The 24,171-nt window shown below is 38.2% G+C and overlaps 2 protein-coding genes across 7 annotated transcripts in view; both read left to right on the forward strand.

The window, feature by feature from the left end:
* The window catches only part of NMNAT3 (nicotinamide nucleotide adenylyltransferase 3), a 28,417-nt gene extending 21,303 nt beyond the window's left edge, over positions 1-7,114 (forward strand). For 2 of the 6 annotated variants that reach the window (XM_042821104.1, XM_042821103.1), the window contains exon 5: positions 904-3,424. In XM_042821104.1, coding sequence (XP_042677038.1) covers positions 904-1,322 — 419 coding nt within the window. In that variant the 3' untranslated portion in view covers positions 1,323-3,424. Of the gene's footprint in view, positions 1-903; positions 3,425-3,824; positions 4,507-7,025 lie in introns of those variants that run through there. The other 4 variants (XR_006169215.1, XR_006169214.1, XM_042821102.1 and 1 more) reach the window with 4 other exon arrangements.
* Positions 4,510-23,558, forward strand: RBP1 (retinol binding protein 1). Its single transcript, XM_042821105.1, has 4 exons — positions 4,510-5,464; positions 7,026-7,204; positions 19,282-19,383; positions 22,987-23,558. Exons 1-4 carry the CDS (start codon positions 5,392-5,394, stop codon positions 23,038-23,040), a joined length of 408 nt encoding a protein of 135 aa, XP_042677039.1. The 5' UTR covers positions 4,510-5,391; the 3' UTR covers positions 23,041-23,558.
* The last annotated feature ends 613 nt before the right edge of the window (positions 23,559-24,171 follow it).

Genomic DNA, 24,171 nt, shown 5'->3' on the forward strand with positions numbered 1-24,171 from the left:
TATTTTCCTAATTACAAGAGATGGTTAACTGTCTTCCTTTCATTTAATATTGATTTCTCTGCACCTCAAGTCTTAGTTGGTTCGCATGGCAAGCTTTGCTGTCACCTTTCAAATCATTTTCCTTGGTGCAATCCAACAGCAGTTGTCCTTAGACGTTGCTCATTCTTAAGTCCAGGTACTTTGATTTTTTTTCCACTTCAGCTTATATCCTCCTTCCCCCTGTACAGCACTGCTCACCATTCTTGATTGAGCTATGCTGATAAAGAAAAAACAGCAAAAATTTCCCTGGTTTAAGACATGCAATATCCTGAAATTAAGGCTATAGTACTTTTCTAAAAAGAAATGAAGAGCAGCTGTTTGGTCTTTGTCCCCAGATTGTTACTTAGCAAAGTGTCCTTAAAGGGCCAAAGACACATTCTTGTTGGCACAGGTGTGGAAATTCTTTTCGTAGAGCTTAAAATCTCTTAAATTAGATTCTAGTTTATGTAGGGCTTTTCCTTTTGGGTTTCTACATGGGATTGAATCTACTGTTATATGAATCCTATCATTTTCTGATCATTCATCAGCTATTGGAAGTATGGACGTTATTTTGGCATTTAACTCCCTTGTTGCCTGGTCTTTTATGCCAAAATGACTCTTCTGTTTGTTCCTTGCCCTTCTCAGATTGGTTGAGAAGAGGAATCATTTTCTCCTTTAGTGCAGCTTTGAGTGATGAAGTAGGTAGGGTAATTAATTACCAGACACATCAAACCCAAGCTAAATCATTCCTGTAGCCTTTTGAAGGAAAATTGTAGTAAAAGATAAATATTTGATGATAGTAAAAAAATTGTAAGTATAATTTTTCTGATTTTCCAATAAAACTGAGCAAGAATAGAAATCCCTTATTTCTTCTTGTCTTTCTAGTTACACCGGAACTAAAGCTGCTCTGTGGGGCTGATTTTCTACGTACGTTTCAGACACCCAATCTCTGGAAGAAAGAGCACATCCAAGAAATCTTAGAACAGTTTGGTTTGGTCTGTGTAAGCCGTGCTGGCTCTGATCCTGCTCAGTACATCAATGAATCAGAACTTCTAACTAAATTTCAGCACAATATCTTTCTAGTGGAAGAATGGATTCAGAATGAAATCAGTTCAACACAGATACGCCACGCCTTGTGTAGAGGATTAAGTGTAAAATACCTCATACCAGATTCTGTCATAGCCTACATTGCTTACCATAATATCTACACAGAAGAAAGTGAGCGGAAGAATGAAGGTGACTTGCTTCAGCCTCTGAAGTTGCATAACACAGCGGTAAGCCCGCTGAATGACAGATGCCCATAGTTTGTGAAATGGACAGACGTGACCTTTTCTTCATGAGAAGCTCTTGAAAGATGTTTCTTTTTGATAAGGGGGAAATATATCAGCCCAAAACTTCCTGAGTTTATGGTGTTTTAATTTTTTTCTTCATAAAATCAGCACAGTCAGTTGAATACCATAAAGACGGAAATAAGGTTTTAGCAATAAATGATAATCTTCAGTCATATTTAAAGGTTGAACATAGTGCTTTCTATATTTGGAATTCCTTAATCTTATGGACAGTTTAAGGATGAAGATGTCTTATTGTTCTGAAGCAGCAAATTGAAATGAACAGCAACTTCCCTATTTTCCTTAAAAATAAAAAAAAAAACCAAACTCCTAAATGTAGACTTAGGACCCCAAATTTCTGTTTCTAAAGAGTGTAAGGTAAGCTACAAGTGCATTTGTTTGGCAGATAGGATAAGTTGAAATAAAGCAAGTGCTTTAAAAATTAATGCACCATTCATATCAGTTTTAAGCCTCCTGATTTACAAATGAAAGACAGTCTCTGTCGCACTACGTGGATTTCTTTGTTTCTCTGATCTGGAGTCTATAGCATATTATCTATTCCAGAGCCTTGTTGATCATGTGTCCTAGAGGACTGTAGAACATTAACCCTCTTTTTAAGCAGTAAAAAAAAAAAGTTTCTGATGTTCTTGGTCACATTGTGAGGTAAATCAAAATGTAGTTGTTTTCCACTGATAAATGTAATGCTTTCTTGCTGCATTTTTGGATGTATAGCAATACAAAATAAAAGGAAGAAAGAAAAACCTCTGAAAAGCAACAAAAGCATAACACCAAAAGCTAAAAATGGCCGCCTTCCCAAGTAATATTAAAATGCATCCAATTTTTCATAGATCAAATTCGTGTCATATAAAACATATACCTTGTCTTTTTCTACCGGTGACTTCACTTTTGAATGATATGGAAAGGTATTACCAAACTAAAGAAGCCAAAACATTTTTTTTGTTTCACAATCAGTTACAATAAGTAATTCTCAAAAATGTTACTTGGTCTAGGTACATCTATTTGTAAAGAAAACTATTAATTCAGCATAATGTTTTAGTAAACAAGTAAAATGGAAAAAAATACAGGTCTTGTTCCAAAATAGAGGGTACTTTGATAATAGTGGTATGGAGCTCAACCTGTACCATTTGAAAAGGCATGATAGAAAACATGAAATACCTAAGAGACTTTCTTAGTATTTGGATGCAAATGCTAGCCAGACAAATCTATTCTCTTGTGGGTAGGTTGCCTAATTTGATTCTGTCTCACTCACTTTTTAACAGGATGCCTTCAGCTATCCTGTGAGTTAACAGCAAGCTCTGGAGGATTGCTCTACCTTTGGTTTTTCTTACACTCGGGAAAGAGGAAGGAAAACAGGCAAAGGCCTGACTGTGGGCCTCATGTAGCTTCTTATTTTACTTAAACAGGACTGCATAAAACCATGATATACTAGAAAGAGTAGATTCAACAGATATGGAAAACTAGCTACTCACTTGTCTGAAAGAGAGTAGCTGCTACTACTTCACACTGAATGAGTGCCAGCACTTGACATTTTCTGTATTGCCACTAAAATGCAAATTGTTTTCTAACCTAAGAGTACACATTTGGCTCAGAATTAATAAAATATAGATAAGTACGTTTGGGAAGTGTCATAACTTGCACTGCTGAAATCAGCATACAGACTTCAAGGACTTCTGGTCTAATGTACTGGAACTACTTGGATATTATCCCTTTGAAATAAAGAACTCTGCTCATGTAGGATTTCTCTGTACTGGATAAAGATGTAAACAAGGGGGCATACACAGCTTGGTTCAAGGCATCTTATTTGTGGAAGGGAAATTCTTTCAATGTGTACTTCAGGTTATTCAAGTCAGGCTCCTACTTGGCCAGTCTTGGACAAGCCCTCCTTTCTTCCATTGGTTCTATAAGGATATTAGCTTTCTAATCTCAGCATCTACAATAGCTATCCATGTTTGGTAAGCCTGTGTTTTGGAAGTGGATTTTAAAAGATGGCAAAGGAGGAAGTTTGTCCTTAAATAATTGCTCACTCCATCCATACTCTGGGATTGTGCAGAATTCAGTTAATGTAGCTCGGTAAGAGTAAGATACTCCATCTTTATAGTTGGCAATTACTTTTCTAAATCATTAGATGTGAAATAAGGTTGTAATGAAGTAATGTGTGGAGGCTAAAGCACCCTAAAACAATACAGTATAGTTAGTATTTTGGAATGCACAGTGGTTGTATCTACCAACACGACATTTGTTCAGCTCCCTGCAGAAGGGTATCTTACATGGGAGTAATTGAACTGAATAGGAGTTCTGTGCTCTTATTCTGAATTCTCAGTGTTTTCCCTTAAAATAAAACTATCAGTACCCTTTCCCTGAAGTAGCTCCACAAGGAAAAAATGTGAGTTATAAGATAGTTGTTGCATATTGATGTCAGCTAAAATGTTAGGTTGTGCTTCTATCTCTTCTTTACAGCAAGGAAGAGAGCTGCTTACTGCAAAGTGAATAGAGATCTTCAGGCTTCAAACTTAAAAGGGTGTAAGAAGACAGCCTAATTTCTTCTGTACTTTTGTGTTTGTACACAAAGGTAAAGCAATAATGCTTTTTGAATCTCCTATAAAGCAAATGTTCCCTTGCTTCCTGCAGGTCACGTTAGTTAGGTACCTTTATATTGCCAACACAGATTTCTGTTATATGATAGATACTTTCTGCTAAAATCACAAACCTGTGGCATTTCAATGTCTTTGTAGATAAGAATTTTCTCTCCTAGTCTAGTGGGATTTGTTGCTTACGTATGTCTTATATTGTTTGACTCTAACTTTTGGAAGCACTGGATGTAATATACAAGTAATTTGTTTGAGTTTTTTGCTTCAAAATTTGTGATTGCTCTTACCCTTATGTAGAGGAAATGCTAAGTCAGAGCCTGAAACTATGATTGAGCACCTGAAAAGAAAGGCAGGTGCATGCAATGTACCTGAGCGACCAGAAGAATGGAGCCAGGGTCCACCCCTTTCCAGACTTCATCTAAGGGTTGGCAGTAGAGGTGAGGCATTTCTTGCTAGAGATCCTTGCCTACCTGAGGCTTTCCAAAGGTGAGCAGCTCTTTTCCTTCATTTCTGCATTTGCAGCTGCTGCACATGGGTCTGTTGTCATTTGCTGCAGCCAAAGACTTTGCCACCCTGCTATAATCGCAGCATTTTCCATCCCATTACAGCTTTCCACCTTAAAACAGAATGCAGTTTTTTTAGCTTTAAGGGTTTCTTGTTTTCAATCACTTAGTAGTATTATTTAAAAAATATATATACGTTATTTATTTAGGAAACAAATTATTGCTGTAAAGGCATGTGAGAAGTTAATGTCTATGAAGTGCTGCTTCTTTGCTCCAGTGTTGCTTAAATTAACTGAGAGTGTGCATTCTGTTGTGATGCAGTATTTATTCACGTATGGAACTAACCACTGCTGCTTATGTCTAAATGCCCCTTTTTGAATCCTCAGCTGCCCAAACAACTCAACAGGCAGAATTAAGGAGCTCACGGAATAAGTTAGTGCAGACACAAATTGCTGTATGAGAGGTCTTAGGCCTTCTTTTCCATAAAGAAGGCATAAAATAGATGGATGTACTCTAAGAAGTAGGATATCCCTTAAAAAAGCACACAAGGTATACATTTGTATAGCCTTGGCTACTAACCTAAACTAAAGCCATTTAAAGAATCTTGTTTCTTAGTGGCATTAAAAAAGAAGAGTTGTTATGGTTAAAATGAATTTCCAGATTTCCAGTAGCTTTACAGAAGTTACAGGGAATATGAATGTTTCATTCTGTTTAAATCAAGTCATCCTGCTGTCAGTAGAAATCTCAGAGGTTCAGCCTTGTGGAAGGATTTAAAGGCAACACTTCAGCAATAATCGGATTAGAAGGACTTGCATAGCTACGTGGTGTAAAAACCAGATAAAAGAAACCAGAGTTCAGATTTGCCACAAAGAAAGGCAGTGAGCTGTAAGGTGCAGAACCTGAGGCTGATTTTGACAATTACCTGGAGTAGGGATGCCTGCAGATTTCAATGGTTACTGGAAAATGATCAGCAATGACAATTTTGAGGAGTATCTCAAAGCACTGGGTAAGGTTCCCTTTATGTTTCTTATAAGTGATCAATAAATGCAGACTATCCTAATCCTCTCATGAATCTATTCTACTTGTATGGTCATAAAGCATTTTTGTGAGAAATAATTTCTTCAGGAACTAAGAATTGCTCTGTGCAAAATTCTCTTAAGCAGTCCACTTTTTGACATCATGGAGTTTCCAAGTGTAGTGACTAAACTACATAGCTGAAAGAGGTAAGTTGCAGACTTTAAATTTAAAACCCAAATATAATAAGGGGTCTGTACTGGGTCCAGGGGTCTGTACTGGGTCCGGTCTTGTTCAACATCTTCATCAATGACCTTGATGAGGGGATAATGGCCACCCTCAGCAAGTTTGCTGATGATACGAAGTTGGGAGGATTGGCTGACACGCCTGAAGGCTGTGTTGCCATTCAGCAAGACCTGGATAGGCTGGAGAGCTGGGCAGAAAAAAACCGGATGAGGTTTAACAAAAGCAAGTGTAGAGTCTTGCATCTGGGGAGGAATAATTCCATGCACCAGTACAGGTTGGGGGATGAGCTGCTGGAGGGGAGCTCTGCGGAGAGGGACCTGGGTGTCCTGGTGGATGACAGGTTGGCCATGAGCCAGCAGTGTGCCCTTGTGGCCAAAAAGGCCAATGGCTTACTGGGGTGCATTAAAAAGAGCGTGGCCAGCAGGTCGAAGGAGGTGATCCTCCCCCTCTACTCTGCCCTGGTAAGACCTCATCTGGAGCACTGTGTCCAGTTCTGGGCTCCCCAGTACAAAAAAGACAAGGATCTCTTGGAAAGAGTCCAGCGGAGGGCCACGAAGATGGTGAAGGGCCTGGAGCATCTCTCCTATGAGGAAAGGCTGAGTGAACTGGGTCTGTTCAGCCTTGAGAAAAGGAGACTGAGAGGGGACCTGATCCAGGTCTATAAATATCTAAGGTGTGGGGGGCAGAATGGCGAGGCCAGACTGTTTTCAGTGGTGAGTGGAGACAGGACAAGGGGAAACGGACAGAAACTGGAGCATAGGAAGTTCTGCACAAATGCGCACAAGAACTTCTTTACAGTGAGGTGATGGAGCACTGGAACAGGCTGCCCAGGGAGGTGGTGGAGTCTCCTCCTCTGGAGATGTTCAAGACCTGCCTGGATGCCTACCTGTGCGACCTGCTGTAGGGAACCTGCTTTGGCAGGGGGGTTGGACTCGATGATCTCTGGAGGTCCCTTCCAACCCCTACAGTTCTGTGATTCTGTGATTCTGTGATAATTTGAGATAGTGAAAGTTTTGCGTGCTACAGAGATGGTAATGTACTTGAGGCGGTTTTGTGTGTTTGCGTGTGATGAAGTACATAAAAAGCTACTACTCCTGCAGAAATTCTAGTACCCTTATTAACTGTCAAATACAAGTAGCAAAACAAGGCACAAATATAGGCAACAGAACTGGGCTGTAGACTTTTTTTTTTAACAAGCTGGCCTGAAATATCTGGACACTTACCTTCACCTAATCTCTCCCCAGAGTACAAGTCTCTTTTTCTGGTAGATGTTTCTGTATTAAAGTAACTCTCTTTTTCTTTTTCAGATGTAAATGTTGCTGTAAGAAAAATAGCAAACTTGCTAAAACCTGACAAAGAAATCTTTCAGAATGGAGATCATATGATTATTAAAACGCTAAGCACTTTTAGAAACTACATCATGGAATTTGATGTAGGAAAGGAGTTTGAAGAGGATTTAGCTGGGGTGGATGATCGCAAATGCATGGTAAGAATTAGAACTGTAACAACTGACGAAATAAAAACAAGGCTATTAAGGCTTTGCATAGACTACATCTATGAGCCTTTTCTTTTTTTGTGGCTACTCCTAAAACTGTATTTGTACTTCTCAGTTTGAGATGTGCATGGCTTTTAGCATGCCTTTACATTAATGGAATATAATTGTAATCAGAATCATGACAAAGTTCTAGCAATTAATGAATAGTAGCTTCAATGTTCTCAGTTATTCTGGAATATTTGTTAGTCTGGAAGACATCTGCATTTAGATTTTCAGAATCTCTTTACTGACAGATGCTTTGCAGTAGAAGAAATCAACTCGTTTCAGGGCCAGATATCCTTCCCCATCTGAAACAATGGTCAGGTGCTCAAAAGCTGTTTTTCTGTGCTTGTTCCTTCCTGGGTGTATGTGGTAGAGCGATGTGTTCATTAGCCTAACTGGAACAAATCTTCACAATCAATAAGCTAGCTCTGAGGTCTCTGCATTATGAGCTCTGTTTGCCTGCCAAAGAGACAATATTTTCCAGCTTATTGATAAATACCCGTTAATTGATAGTTGATTGATAAATACCCGTTAACAGGGAGAACTTGAGAATACCAAGTTCTTCACATATATACAGCTGGACATTTTCTTTTGTGTTTGAGAGCATAATGCCTGTGATATCCCACAGTGAAGATAAGTAAAAGAAAATTATTTCAGCAGGGAATATAGAGAAGTAATACAAAATAAAATAAATAGGATTCCAGTCTTAGAAAGATGTACATCTATGCAGCATGTTATTCTCTAACACTAGACTAACGTGCTTTCGCTCTGTAAATGGCAGGAAAGGGAATGACCTGGAAGAATAGGGGAAAAAAGGGGCAGGTGAGCAGCAAGGAAGGTTCTCAACTAATCCCTCTGTACTCCTTCTTATAGAGCGTAAGAGCATGAAACAGAAAAAAAAAAAAAACTGCAGAAAGGTGAAGTGTATGTGTGTAAAGGGAAGGGCCCAATATCACATGACTCCTGGAAGGCTCTTCATTTGAGATACAGACCAGATCCATTGAGCAAATATGAACCTGAAGAAGGTCTTAGATTTTCTTGGCTAAAGTGCTTTCAAAGATAGCAATGGTCAACTTATCTGCTTAAGGGCTAAAAATATGCAAAGTTCCCATTGTTTAATTCAGTGAACTACTGATATGCATGTGTACAGAATTATCTCCAGCTAAGCACTACCTATACTTAAGGACCATTAAACTCCCAACTAAAACATCCTTTAGCTGGCAGAATGAAGTAATTTTGCTAGCATGTGCCTTCAATGAGTTCTCACAAGCTCTATCAGGCAACCACTGTGCTTAAAAAAAAAAAAAAATAAAAAAAAAATAGAATTTGGAAGACATGAAAATGTGGCCCCTGCCCAGTCCTGCTTCTGAAATGCAGAGCAGGTAAAACATGTAACTCTTGGTTCTCTGAAACATTTCGCTATTTGTAATAGGCCAGTATTCTCTACTTGACATTTCTAAATTGAGTAATAAGAAAGAATGTAAAATATCGAATGAAAAGGATGAAATAAGAGACTATTCCAGTCATTTACAGCAGTTATTAGATTTGGAATAGAATCTAGTTTACTTCTAACTGTTCTTTAAAAAATGTATCTATTGGTGGTTTGCAAAATCACTCAGAGTTGTAAACAGGATGTATCAGCATCGATTTGCCTTGGGGGAAAAAAAAAGTTGTGGTCACGCTAATACTAACAATTAGTTTCTTTGTTAAGTATGACTTAGGCATGCAACTTCAGAAAAGCTTTCAGAAGTCTCTCGTATCTCTTTGTGGTCTCCCACATCAGAAGATACCAACTTCAGCTCTGTAAGGTCAATCTAATCATTGCCTGTAATGTATCTTACGCAATAGTTCAATTCTCTCATAAAAGGCATTTTTATGAAACCTCAGCTTTTCCAAAGAAAGACAAGAAGTTGTTCTTGAGATGCAGCTTCAGTCCAAGTCTAGCAACCAAAATGTCAGCAAAGATTTGCAGTTTTAAGCAAAGGAACAACTCCATATGGACAGATGCCTTGTGAAAGGAGTGTTATGGAGCTGAGCTGATAAATACTGGAATACTCCTTGATTTGTGGTATGAGGAAAGCCACCATAAGAGTGAAGGATGAATGTGGTTTTTGATGTTTCCTTTCCTTGTACATAGGAGCTATGATGTATGGTTCAGTGGCTTTTAGAAGCAATGGGAGAACAGTTGGACTAGATGATCTTGTCCTTTCCAACCTTTTCTGATTCTTATGAATCTACATGCCATAAATGGCATAATCATTAATGTTCAGTCTATCTAATGGGAGAGTTTGAGTCATTTACTGTTATTTATATTGTGAACTGAGCACATTGCTGGGCTGGTTCTCTCCTCAGTAACAAGCAGCTCAACACAAAACAAGTACAAAGTAACATGGATACAACAAATTACATATTAAACGTTACTCTGTATAACAGATCCAACAGGAAGAAGCTAGAGTCATCTAAGTAGGGTTAACATCAGTAAAAATAAAAGCACAGTGGACAGGTTCAGTCTTCCTGTGTATGTCTCTAAAATTTTGTCCACCGTTCAGTTGTAAAACACGTCTTTGAATCTCCAAGTAATTACAATATTTCAAAATCAATAGTGTGCAATGAGTAAAAGCTGGCCAGCTTTTGAGTCTAAATTTAGAAGAAAGGCAAAGGTATGACAATAACAAGTCTTATGACAGTGTAGGCTGCCTTTCTTCATTTCACTTAAGGTTGTTTTCCTTATCATTGCTGGTCACTTAGTTTCTGCTGGAAGCTTTTCTGAGATAATTCAGATGGATAATCCTTAGCAGTTTTGGGTTGGTTTTTTTTTTTCCATCTTTAACCATCACTTTCTTGTCTGCAGCACGTTTTTGGATGGTTTCATTTTCTTAAAGGGTAGTGATATCAATACTTCTATGATTCTGTTTATCTGGGAAAGTGAGGACTTGCTTTAGAACATAAAATTTCTGTTTCCTAAAACCAAGCATTACGATAGCTGTCCAGTTAGGAGAGAGCACTAATGATAGGCAAAGTGCTGCCAAAAAGACTGTTGATATTCCCTGTATTCCAAGCAAGAAATGAGTCCTGCCTAGTTTGTATTCAGGAAAAAATGTAGTGAACTTAAGGTACTCAAGGCATAATTTGATTTATACTGTTGCAAGGTCAGAAAAAAGTGCTATTCAAATTACATGGCTCATTAAACTTTCTTAAACTGTTATTTCAGCAGGGTTCCTTTAATACCAGAAATGGAATTCACAGCTGTTAATCTAGTTTAGAGTAGGCATTGCAATGAATACTTTGCTGTTAGAAAAAGCAAGCACTCGGACACTTGGAATTTTGGTGGGGAGTCAGCATAGAATGAGAAGATGCAAAATGAATTTTTTCTTAAGTAAGATGCAAGGTCAGCAATGTGTCTTTACTTGATCCCTGTGATTCAACGCTTTCATTTCTATACCTCTATGAATGGTGTCACTTTCTTTTTTAAAAATTACTTCAATTTGTTGATTTGGGCTTGTAAGTATTTTCTCATTTACTATATTGGAAAAAGCTTTGTTCTAGAATGGTAATTGATGGGAGATGTCTTTGTATATATGTGTATACTCTAGACTTCTCTCAAATATTCTGCTCCCTTTCTCTGCAGTATTATCCCCAGCTTCTTACTGGGCTAATCTCTGACTTTAAGGGGTTTTAATTCAGAGGAAGTAGCTTTCAGGTAGTTTTGTGTTTCTGACCTTTTACAAACTCCTGGCTCCAGGTGAGGAAGAACAGTTCTCCAGTCAACCTCTCTGGGGCTCTAGCGAGCAGAGATCCAGCCTTGGATCTGTCTCAGGCTCTCTCAAACTCCGGTTCAGTCTCTGTGCCTAAGTAGAGAGGAGCTATTTCTTCTCTTTTTTCCTTGTTTTTGTCTGTTTCACATTGCAGGCCTTTTTTGGCATTACTGCCTATTAGCAGTAAGTGATATGCTCAGCACATTTGTGACATGATGTCAGATGAGATCTCTAGAATATTTTGTCATACACATTAAGATGTCATTAACTTCAAATGTTGCAGTGCTAGATTCATTTCTACTACCTGAGACTAACTGTAGGCTTTGAGCTAGTTACTCACAAAATTACTGCTAACGTTCTGAAAGCTCTGTGGGCAGGATGGTTTTGAGTGGGCTTAGCATTTCAGCTTCACTGTCTCCTACAGTTCTCCAGGTGCATGTAATGCAGTGTGCAAGCAGAAATAATCTGATGAAAACCTGAGAACCTGACTTGCCTAACTCCTTTTTGAATGAAAAACCATTACTGTTATGCACAACTGCTTCTTGCTAAGCTTATGCAGAGAGCAAATCAGTTATGCACGTTAATTTAATAAATGTCTTAGGGTCAATTCTGATCCTTGCACAAAGTGAATTAGATTTGTTTTCTACTCTTTTTCTGCTGATATATCCTTCTGATATAGGATATCAGAAGTCATCCCATTTTTTAAGATTCTTACAGTTTTATTTCAATAACAAAAAACCTAACCATTCCTAAGAAATAAAACACCATGTGCTAACCAGAATGCTTATTCCACTCCTCCAAAGCCTGGAATGTCTCTCCCTTTCCCTCTCTGCTCCTATGAGCAAGGATTCAAAATAAGCAATTTGAACATTTTAAGTTCTGACACTGACAGTTGCTTACCCTTTGATCTAAAACTTGTCATTGCAGTTCTGTTTGCTAGGAATGGAGATGCTGACAGTCACCAAAGCAACACTTCTAGAAGTGTCTTTTTTTTTTTTTTTTTTTTTTATTACAGTGAATTTCACTAAGCTTATCAGTCAGGTACAGAATGCCCACATTTTAACCAGCTTGTCTTTCAGTGATCTGAGCTTGTAAGTTTGTAATGGCACACAAACACATTTCAGAGTTCTATAGTTATAGATACCCATTATGATATGTCACATGTGCCAGCCCCACAAAAAGCTGAGAAATGTTCTGTTTTGTGCTACCAGTGTTTTCCTATTAGTTAACTCTGGAAGTTTCTGTTGCTGCTTGGCTTAAAGCAGGAATGATTAAATGGGAGGTTAGATTTATAGCTGCTTTTACAGGGTTCAACTGAAGTTGGTATGCGAGCGAAAGATTGATAAAGGCTTTAGCATCCTCCCTAGCTACAGGATAGCTAAACACGTATAGTCTCTCTCTAGAAACGATATATTGCAATAAAGTCCAAGAATCCTATCACTCATTTTTCTGTTGGAGAATGTTTAATAGATGTTTTTGTGTAGTAGAGACAAAATAAGCCCACATATTATGTTTTTTGAGATCTGTCTCTTTGGAAGACGTTACGTTAAGTGAACCCTTATTTCAAATGGATCTTTGAGGTATAATACTACAATAACTTCACTTCTTAATTTTCAATACTAACAGAATAATTTGTTAGATTTTGGGAAGAGTGACTGGAATTCATGGGATGATGATGAACAGAACAAACAAGCAGTTTATTTCTCTCAACAGATAAGTGATCCTGACAATTAAGAAATGCTTCTGCAGTTTTTTCAGATTGTCAGGCTTCTCCTTTGTAGCAGTTTATCTTCGTAATCCTAAGCTGCTTTTATGTAGAAAAGAAAAATTGAGTATCTTAATTTAATTAGAACTTAAGGTAGGAGGAGTAATGGGTCGTGGGCCATTCATATTTCTGAATCAAATTTTAAGATCAGCTGGATCTTCAAACAATTTGTACTTTGGAACCTATTGACCACATGTACCGATAGTTCCTTATCGAAACAGTCTCTTTCCATTTAAGTTCTTAAATATAGTAGTGACCTTATTGGCAGCTGCTTACATTTTCCAGCATATTGCTACTTTGTACTGAAACACAGTAAATCAGAGCCAGAACGCAGTCAAGAATCAGGACAACTGAAAAAAAAAACCAGCCATAATACTGGGTTGCCAGATAGAGACCTTATCTTGATGTTCTTGGTGATACATCTCTATTATTGCATCTTTCAGGATTTTCACTCTGTAGTGTGGTGGTTCATGCACTCACAGAATCACGGGGGTTGGAGGGGATCTCTAGAGATTATCTAGTCCAACTCCACTGCTAAAGCAGGTCCAGTAGAATAGCTTATACAGGAAGATGTCCATGCAGGTTTTGAATTTCTCCAGAGAAGGAGACCCCTACCACCTCTATGGGCAGCTTGTTCTGGTGCTCTGTAAGCCTCTGAGAAGGTGAAACCTCCTATGCTTCAGTTTGTGCCTGTTGCCCTTTATCCTGTCACTGAGCATTGCTGAAAAGTGTGTGGTCCCATCCACTTCACTTCTCCTCCCCGCCGTGCTTATGAGCGTTGATAAGATCTCCTCTGTCTTCTCCAGTCTGAACTGTCCCACATCTCTGAGCGTTCCTTCTCAATTACCAAAATTGGTCTGAGCAGGAGGATTCAGAATTAAGATTGTAGTCTACAAAGGCTCAATGAAGTCTGGACCGCCATAACTAAAACCTCATATGACCCTGCCTAGCCTTTCAACTGGTTTGCAAACAACTGTCTATGGAAAAAAAAAATGGGCTGAGTTTGAGAATGAGTGGGCTGTGGTGGAAGAGTACAGCAGCTTTCTTACAAGTGAAGTGCTGCTGCAGATCATATTGGAGCCAGACAGTCAAAGCCAGAATCCAGAGCTATTACTCTGTCTTCCCATGTGGCAAATCCTCCTGGCACTTGTGCAATTCCATCTTGCTGAAGGTGACTGGAATTTCCTGACTCCGAGTGTTTAGTTCAGTAGGTCTTTTTTTCTCAAAGCTATCAAAACTCAAAAAAATCTTCTTTATGGAAGTATTGCTTAACTGCTGTGGATCCTTATAACTTCAAATCAATTCTGGCTGTTACAGTCTAAACTTACTGAAATTAGCTGCAATTTGTCATAGCACATGTAGAGAAGGAGCAAGGAAATTACTCAACTTAGTAAGGTTTGCCTCAGAAGTCCATGAAAACAGCTACTGTAAACATGGACCTAAATAAAAAAAAAATCACTTCAAAAAAATAATTGTAAGAAGGCAGAAGATTGGTTTAAGTAATATTAGAAATTAACTGAATGTCTTTATCACAGATTTATTTTTTGACTCTAGAATATCTAAAATGTTATGGTAGATATCTCATTTAACTTGAGGCTCTTTGAAAAATTACCTATGGATTTCATTCTTCGACTTGATTTTTCTACGTGTTCCCGGTATTTCTGGATCAGACTTTTCTTAAAAAACTAATTTTGCCTAATTTCAGCTGTGGAATTGAAAGAGCAACAGAAAAGCATCTGTATTTTTTTGCTTGAGTGTGCTCTTTTCTCAGTATTTTATGTCTACAACCTACCAGCTATAGATTTGGTGACATCAAAGGAGTTGCTGGAGAGGTGACAAATGCTTAATGTAGTTGTTGCCCTCCTGTTAGCAATGTAGAGTACGCCTCCTATGCAGAAGGTCACAGGTAGTGACTGTGATGCTAATGAATGTGTTTTCACCATTGCATTATAGTGGTTCTGATATCAACGTGAGTTTATTCCATCAACGCTTCAGTTGATGAATATTTTACCTGACAACTGCTTACCAGATGTTTTTATATCACTTTGATAGTTCAGGTGAAAAAGCCTTACCTTGAGCATCTAATTACTATCTAATTGGATACACTGCAGTGCTTGACTGAAAATTCTAGAATATTTTATTTGGTGTTAGTTGGAAACAAAGGACACATCTCAAAGTGGATTTTCCTGTATCTATCTGATCTAAACAATTGCTTTTCATGGTTTAATTTTTTCCTAAATCATAATTACAGTTGTAAAATGACTAGTAATTCCCATAAGCACAGAATTACTGAATTGAGACAGAGCATGGATTGGATCATGCAGTCCTAGGGCACTGCGGTCGTTTACTGCGCTGTAATATAGAGACAACACTGTGAAGGGAAGCAGAAGAAAAATGGAAACTGTACTGCTGTGTTTCTCCGAAAGATGGGAAATCAATAACATTTTTGATGAAAGATAGTAGCTGCAATTCATATTTGTAAATGTAGTACGTCAAAAATCTATGTAGCTTCAGCAGAAAATGTTCATTGGCTACTTAAGGAGAAAATTGTATTTCATTCACCCGTAAAATACACTAGGTGTCTTCAGCTGCACAGCACACAAGCTAGCACATAAGGAACAGCCAACGTGGGAATGAGAAACGCTGTGCATTGCCAACATCAAATGTTTATGCAATTTGACAATGCAGATTTTTCTGATAAATCAGTTTGTTTGATGAATATTTCAGTAAATTACACAATTCAGTATATCTGGCTGTAGGTCAACGTGCCTTAGCACTAGAAGCTGGAAGTATTACCTAGTGTAACTTGACAAGATTTCACTGCTGCTATTGCCACTTGATCTAATACTAGATCAGATTGCCTGGGGTCTCATCCAGCTGGCCTTAAAAACCTCCATGGACAAGGCATCCGCAACCTCTCTGGGCAACCTATTCCAGCGCCGAACCACTTTCTCAGTAAAGAACTTCCCCCTGACATCTGATCTAAATCTCTCTTTAGAGAAAAATCAGCTTAATACAGAATTTGAAGGCATAAGAGAATCCAAGCACCGCCTGTTCGTAGATCTTAATTGCCTACGTTATCTCCCTACCATTCTTCTTTTCTTCTAGACATCTTTTTCTTTATGCTGCTATTATGCTGTTGTTAAGTTAATGTGGGAATTTAAAGGGACTCTGTGGAGAATGTCAAAAGTGGTGGGGAATACATAAATAGTTTATTTTCTCACTTAAAATAGGAACAGCATATTAGCAGTTATGAACACAAAAGAAAACCTACGTTTTTGGAGCTACAGTGTTTCTCCCAGTCAGTAGTCAGTGAAAAAATATTCCATATACACAAAGGAAGGAGTGTCTGTGCCTAAAGGAAAGCTCTAAAATAATTGTTATTTACAACAAAAGGGCTGATATTTACTAATTTTTCTGGGATGTTGTTATGTTCTGGCTCAAATATTTGAAAATAAGGTAAGTATTGCTGTCTTTGTTGCTGGGAAAGGGTAGATTATTTGCAGCAAACAGTGCACTTACAATAGCCATAACAATTCCAACCTCAGAGATATTTGGAATTGAAGAACTTACTATTCCTCTTTGATCTGACTTAAAAGAGAAATTTCTGTCTTTTGTGTTATTTGGGTCTTATATCAGAATTTAGAATATCACCTAAAGAAAGAAAATATAAAAATCCTACCAATTAATCTTATTGTCATGAAGCAGTTGTTTCTGCTAACAAAGAAGATAATGTGTTCTTTTGCCATATAATATATTCTGTCCTTTATAACCTTCATAGCAAATACAAAAATCAGAAACTGTATGGCATCCTCACATCCCATCAGTAGTTATATTTGTGAGAAAGGAAGAAAAAGGATAACATCTGGGAATTCTGATAAAATGGCATGGGTAGTGGTCAGTGATATTTTATTCCATGTGGTTGTCACTGGATCACCAAAAGCAGTGTCTAATCTTGATTAGAAAAACCAAACAGCAACAAGGAGAAAAAAGTGTTTTCTGAGATGAAAATGTTTTTAAAAGTCTTAGAGGCTGAAAAAGTTCTTTGAGTTGCCACAAACATTTCTCTAGTGTCCCCAGGTCTACTAAGATAGCGAAGTATCAAAACTAGAAACTTCCACAATAACTGACTTTGCATGTGAGTGGGTCTAATAACATTGGATCTGATTTTATGATGGTATATTGCCTTGGAACTCGCATGTAATGGTACAAAATTTAACTTTACAGCTAATCTAACAATTTATCTATGATTAAGTTAGTGCTTAATGGATAGAAATAAGTACTGCTACTAAGAAAATCTGCATATGCAAATGACTCATTTCCCAGTACCTCTTGCATCTGTAGGTCCCTGGCAGAAATAAAGTTTATTTTCTGATATATTCATGGTTTAGAATCATCAGAAAGCCTTGAGATATAAACTTAGTGTTATTTGTTATCTTCTACTTTCCAACTGGATATCTGTAGATTCAAAATAGATACATAAACTGATACTAACAATGGCAACCACACGGGCTGTCTTAAGTACAGCTTTGCTGCTGTGTGTTGTTTCCCCCTGCATTAGCATTTTAAACCTTGAAAGGAGATGGCATTTTTATGTTATCTGCTACTAGGTTTAAATGCATTATTTTACATGACTGAACAGAAAAAACTGCCACTGCATTTTACAAATCAGAGAGATTTTTAGTGAGGACAAATAAGGCTTCTGTGGAACTCTTGGAATGTGTCCAGAGGAGGGCCACTAAGATGATCAGAGGGCTGGAGCACCTCTCCTACAAGGAAAGGTTGAGGGAACTGGGCTTGTTTAGCTTGGAGAAGAGAAGGCTGCAGGGAGACCTTATTGTGGCCTTCCAGTATTTGAAAGGAGCATATAAATAAACAGGAGGGGGAATGGCTGTTGACAAGGGTGGATAGTGATAGGACAAGGGGGAATGGTTGTAAAATAAGACAGGGGAGGTTTAGGTTGGATATTAGGAGGATGTTTTTCATACAGAGGGTGGTGAGGCACTGGCACAGGTTGCCCAAGGAGGCTGTGGATGCCCCATCCCTGCAGGTATTCAAGGCCAGGCTGGATGTGGCTCTGGGCAGCCTGGGCTGCTGGTTGGTGACCCTGCACACAGCAGGGGGTTGGAACTGGATGAGCACTGTGGTCCTTTTCAACCCAGGCCATTCTGTGATTCTTAAGAAACCCCACATGGTGCAAATAGATTATATTGGATCACTCCTAATGCCTTGCCTACGATTATCTTTGCTGGCACTCTTTCTGGTGATTCATTTTTCCATGCTTGTTTAGCCTAAAGCTTCCCATGGGTGGAGAATTCTGGCTGTACTCATTTATAGATGGGTGGCTATCATACTATCATGGTTATCGTTTAAGAATTAATTGCTTGTGACATACACAAATTAAATAAATAGGTCTGCATAGTTCTTCAATGTTGAACTTACTTTAATTCATAGAATGAAAAATGTAGGATGGCTTCTTTTCTTAGAAACCATGCAGGATGGATGCATTGTTTTCCTTTAATTAAATAGATCACAATTTATCCATATTGGGCTGCTTATACAGGCAGTGGCCTGAACACTTACACGAGGTAGACAGTGAATCTATAGCTAGTCCTCAGATTCATTTCATTCAAGCTGGTTTGAAAGCAGTGTGCTAGCATCTATGCTAAGCTATCGTAATGCAGCACAAACTGCCACTAGTCTTTCCTTTTCCACTACAAAAATTCTACAGAATGTTCCTGTTTTTACCTTAGAGAGAAGTGAAAAGCATACTGTGGATAAAGACTTGCCACAGTAACAAAGTGGAAGGATGGACTCTCATATTCAAGTAATTTTATTAACTTCTGTTGAGCTACTGAAGGCAGTGCAGGTACTCAGGAAAGCGCTGCGCTACATCCTGCAACACCTTAACTGGTATTCTACCAGTCCTGGCTCAATTACTGCTCCAACTAAACAAAACAGGATACTGGCAATGTTATCAATTTACTGATACTTCCACACTACTCTGCTCAATGACATAAGACAGATTAAGATATGGGGGGAAAAAAAGCCCACTATTTACAAGTCTTTCTTGTATAACTGGAGCTGCCAGTCAGTGGGCTCTGTGTTCAGGTAGATCAGCTGAGCAGTCCTTGTGGTGGAAAAAGACCTGAATCTCAAGTTTTCAGCTCTTCTTATGAATACAGTGCTAGGCTGTACATCCCTTCTGCTGTTGTATTTGTCAGCGGGGAAAAGAAGTGCACTCTTACATAATGATTTTTGTCTGATTGTTTTTCTTGCAGTTAAACAGCTTTATCTCACCCTTGCAGGTTTTGACAGGCAGTTGGGAAGCAACTTGCTCTTTAAGCAAATTTCTTTTGTAATTAACCTAATTACTACAATGCTCTACAATTATTCTTCTTATAAGATTTGTTAGTCTATTATATTAGAGAGTAGCTTTTCTTTAAGGAAACTAATCAAAATATCATGAAATACTGCAGTAATGCTGAACATGCCCATTTTCTTAGACCACAGTTTCTTGGGATGGAGATAAGCTACTTTGTGTACAGAAAGGAGAAAAAGAAGATCGTGGTTGGACTCAGTGGATTGAAGGAGATGAAATGCACCTGGTAAGATCATACAATGGGTACTAAGTGCCATCCTTTCATTTACTGAAACAAGATGTAGTGCTGTGTTATCTTGGCATTCTTTGACATATTTAAGTGTTGGTGCTGTATTTGACTTGCTTCTAAAGTAGTAATTTAATTTGGTACCATTATTCTCTCAAGTCCCTTACAAAAATTGCCTCGTTTCAAAGCAGTACTCTTTCTGATAACTGTCTGTTCAGACATACCGGTTTGAAATGTTTACACTGAGGAAACCATTTAGCAGAATGGTCCTTGTACACTCTGTGAAATACACAATATTGGAGCTTGTAAAATTACACACCTAACGATAAGCCATAAGGGGAAAATATACCATTCTTCTTTTAAAATAGTTACAGCCCAAACTGCACTATAGCCCAGAGAACTGAAACAGCAATTAGGCTTCTGAAATGCCATGTTCTCTCTGATCACCATTTCCATCTTTCCAAGTTAACAGGATCTGAAAGAAGATGCCCGTTCTTTCTTTACATAGCTCTTCATGGCATACTCACTCTCTCATTACTTTGGATAAAATGCACTCTTCCTGCTGAGAAAATAAATCTAACTTTTGATTCATTCTTGTGGTCGGTAGTTTTAGCATTCAACACTCCAAATTAATATTTTCTAAATATCCAAATCAGGAACTGTTATAGATGAAATCTTTGCAGAAGTACCCTAAGCCTCTTATTACCAAGTAAGAAATAGTGGAAGTCCCAGAAACAAGTTTGGAGAAGGAATGTATGTAATAAACCTTACCATCTGGACTACACACTTGATGTAATGCAGGTAGGGATGGAAGTGAATTTATAGTTGCAGTCATGGCCTCAACAGAAGTAGAGGTGAAGCAATGAAAATGAGACTGCAGAATTTCCTGTGTATATATGTCACAGTTTCAAGTGCAAGAGGAGAAGGGAGCCCCTTCCGCCTCCTTTCGAGGAAAAGAAAAGAAAAATGGTCCAAGATAGGAGAGATTACAGATTTACTACAGATGGTGAAAGAATGTAAGATAATAACAAGACAGATTCAATTAATAACTCAAATGGGAGAGAGGAAGGCTGCCATCACTGCTGGAACTTGGAAGAGCCTCTTCCCTGTCACCTGGAATTGGACGTCACCTGGGGAACTGTGGAGGTTCCTGGGAATAACAGTTTTCTTGGAGAGTTGGAACTCATGTAAAGTGCTAAAGAGCATAAAGGAAGTACAGCTCCAGAGTGCACTGTGCCTCTGCACCCAGTATCCTGCTGCAAGATGTCATATGGAATACTGATTAAACCAGAACAAAACATCCCCTCAATCTGCATGTGGACACTACAGAAGTTCCACACTATCTCCCAGATAAAAAGCACTTGGTACTGTGACCCCAACCAGCAGCCTTTTCAGAATCTCTGTTTGCAGGCAGGTTGCAATTAGCCATGCTGTGTCTGGCCCTGAAGCTCAGCTTTTTCCTTGCTGCATTTAACCCACATGAAGCAATGGCACTAGCTGCTCTCGGATTTCTTTGGCCTCCATTTTGTCAGGTTCAGGTTCTTATCTCCCTGCAATCATTCTTTCTTCCCATTTACTACTCCCAATGCCTTTTTTTTTAAAGTCTAAACTTCTGCTGTCCTTACTCTGACTTATACGCTAGCCATACAACCCGGCCACAAACCTGCAGGCCAGGCCATTTTCTGTGCTTAAAGCTGTCAAGAGTCATATCTGAGAAGTCATAAATTCAGACTCTGGTGCAAGTGCCACTGCTGTCCAGTGCCATCTTAGGTACCCTGACGTAACCTGACTGATCTGATGCTTTTGCTTTAAAAGGCTGTGAAGAGAAGTGTCGTAGCTGCCAGCACAGTCAGGTATCCATGCACTAACTGACACTTGTACAATTTACTGCGAGCTGTCCGTCATGCACCCAAAAGCCAGTACAAAGTTACTTCATGCAAAAGAAGTACCCAAATATTTTAGAAGCCAGTCCCCAATATTTTATCACATTTTATGTTTCATGAACTTCAAATTATGTCCTCTTTATTCCTCTGAATCCTCATTAATATAACTCTCTCCATTACGTATGCAGTGAAATAGTTCCATTTAGTATCTTTTGATCAGCCAAGATTACTGGGCCCTGTGCTCCTGAAAGTACTTTGATACAATGGGCAGTTACCTCTAAAAAATTGATACTTCGATAGTTTTATGATGCTATTGAACTTTACACAATGAGCCAAGTGTTAATTTAATTCCTTCCATGGTTCTGTAGAAAGTAGCACCACATCCCTTAGTAGTTTATCACCTCCTATTTTTACCATTTCAATCTATGGTCTGTACTTTGTAGTTCTTTTTCCTCCTTGGATTCTGTTTTATGTGAGTGACTTATTTGACCATTCTCCATTTCCTTTTGAGTTTTATTGCCATTTTCTATTGTATTGATTGCTTCTGCTCTGCAGGTTTTTATCTCTGTCAGCAGATCTCTTTGGACTTACTGCACACTCTTTCTTTTGGGTTCCCTATATACACAGTGAACAAAAACAGTTCCAACTAAAATCACAATACCAGTCTGCTTGTTTCATCAATTCATCATGAAACACCTTCTCTTACAACAGACTGGTAACACATGTGAATAAGGTTATTGACCCAGTGTAAGCTCTTCTTAATAAGTCATTTTAAAGTTTATAAAGAAATATAAGGAAACATGCACAACTTCCCAGTTAACTATACCTCCTAAATTCCTCAAAATATTCTGACAACTTTATTTAAGTCTTATCTTGAAATAGGAAGTACAGTCCTTCTGCTATGTCATATATAATCTTTGTCTATACGTTCCTTAAGAAGTTCCACCAATTTTCTTCTTCCAGGAAAACCAGTCAGCAGCTCCACAAATTCCCACAAAGTCTGTGCAACTCAGGTGTAACCTCAACAGTTGCAGTAATAGAGAAGATTAAACTGCATTTTCAGTGATGTTAGGTGAACAACAGTAGGTCTCATAAATCAATGTACATTCTTATGAGCAGTTAGATTAGTTAACAAGCAAAGATTTTTTAAAACCTGTTATGGAAGACAGAAGACCAGCAGGCAGCATTAGGCATCAATATGGTGAAGTTCAGCCAAAGCTCACTGCTGTGCTGTGGTTTATAGACCTAGCTCAACTCTTCTGTATGCAATTACCTGCCCCATCCTACCCATGACCACTGGGTTGCTAGAATGGACTTTTGGCTGATTTCTGGGTTTGTAAGTTTGATCTACAGATCATCAACATACAGACTCAGAATTTGTTACTTAAATCCATCCCAAATACTTTGTTTATATGTCCAAAGTACAGAATGCTCATTTTAAAGACCTACGCAGTGCACACACAAATGAACAATAATGCCCCTGGAACACATTTGGTCTTCTAAGATCAGAGATCCCAAAGTAACTTCTCTTACTCCACCTTTCTCCAGACAATAAGCCCAAACCAAGTTGTACTATTAGGATTAAAAATAGGCTAAAATATGTACAAGCTATACAATCTAATTTGATAATATATTGAAATTAAGCTGGACATACCCATGAATATATAATGCACATGTAATATGTAAAAGATGTAATTTTAAAATTATTTTCTCTCCCTAGGAAATAAGAGTGTGCGGAGTCAAATGCAAGCAGGTCTTTAAGAAGGTACAGTGAGCCTACTGCTGACACAGAAGTGAAGAAGCAAGTAAACTTGCCACCAAGTCTCCAAGCACTAGTGATGAACATCATCAATGATGAGAGTTAATACAGATGAAGATTACATTAGAACTGTATAGTCAAAAATATTTTTAACAAATTATTTTAAAGAAATAATTGCAAATAAAACTCTATTAAAGTTACTAAACACTATAAATGGGTGCGCACCATAATTCTTGACCACACAAAAACTGAGACTGTTTGATAAAAAACAAGATACTGGAGTTAAAGCCATGTGAGCAGATATTTTACTTGCAGTGAAAAATCTCCTTTCTGTAGCTTTAACAAGGGGCCTTAATGTAATCTTGTTTTCAGGCTATGAATTGTTGTAGGGAAGTGAATGAGGACTGCAGTATGTGGCAGACCAGAAATCCTCATCTCTCTGAAGCCAGTGAGAATTTTACCACCAGCTCCAATGGAGCAGTACTTCAGTGAAAGTATTCCACCAAAATGGAAGATTTGATTTTTTAAATTAAGTAAAGTTATGGATCAATAATCTGGAAAAACAGCAATTACAGAATTATGGCCAAGAGGCAATTCTTTTCCAAATGCTTTAGCCAGTGACTGACTATTTGCTTTCTTCCTCTTTCTGATGAAGCTGACAGTAAGGTTATTGCTAGTAACTATGTAATTGTACTCACATACAAAAGAGATAGCTAACGTTGCTTTGTACAATATCATTTTCAGATTTTATTAGTACCCATCATTGAGCTCATCTTCTCGTGCAGCATATAGAAAAGCACTGACCTACTACTTTATACTAAACATTCTTACAGGTTTAAGTAGTAAGATGTCCGTGAATTTAGGAGGCTCCTCTTCGAAAGGGCACTTCTGAGTCTTTTACTTCTCTTCACCTGTTTTTGACTTAGGATAGCAATAATCATTTAATGTGATCCTCAGCTGTTTTATTCGTGGTTTCTGTGATTATTCACCATCTCATCTACCCCTCCCATTACAGAAGAAAAACATGAAAAGCACTAAGTCAGGATGTAGGATCAGAACATGAAATGATTAAGGAGTATGACTTGCATAATACCAAAGAAGATTCAGAAGGATTCTACAACTATAAAGCAAATGCAGAGGATCAGG

Source organism: Centrocercus urophasianus, unplaced genomic scaffold, assembly GCF_019232065.1.
Source record: "Centrocercus urophasianus isolate 14NV4802_14NV808 unplaced genomic scaffold, USGS_Curo_1.0 seq_19, whole genome shotgun sequence".
NCBI lineage: Eukaryota > Metazoa > Chordata > Aves > Galliformes > Phasianidae > Centrocercus > Centrocercus urophasianus.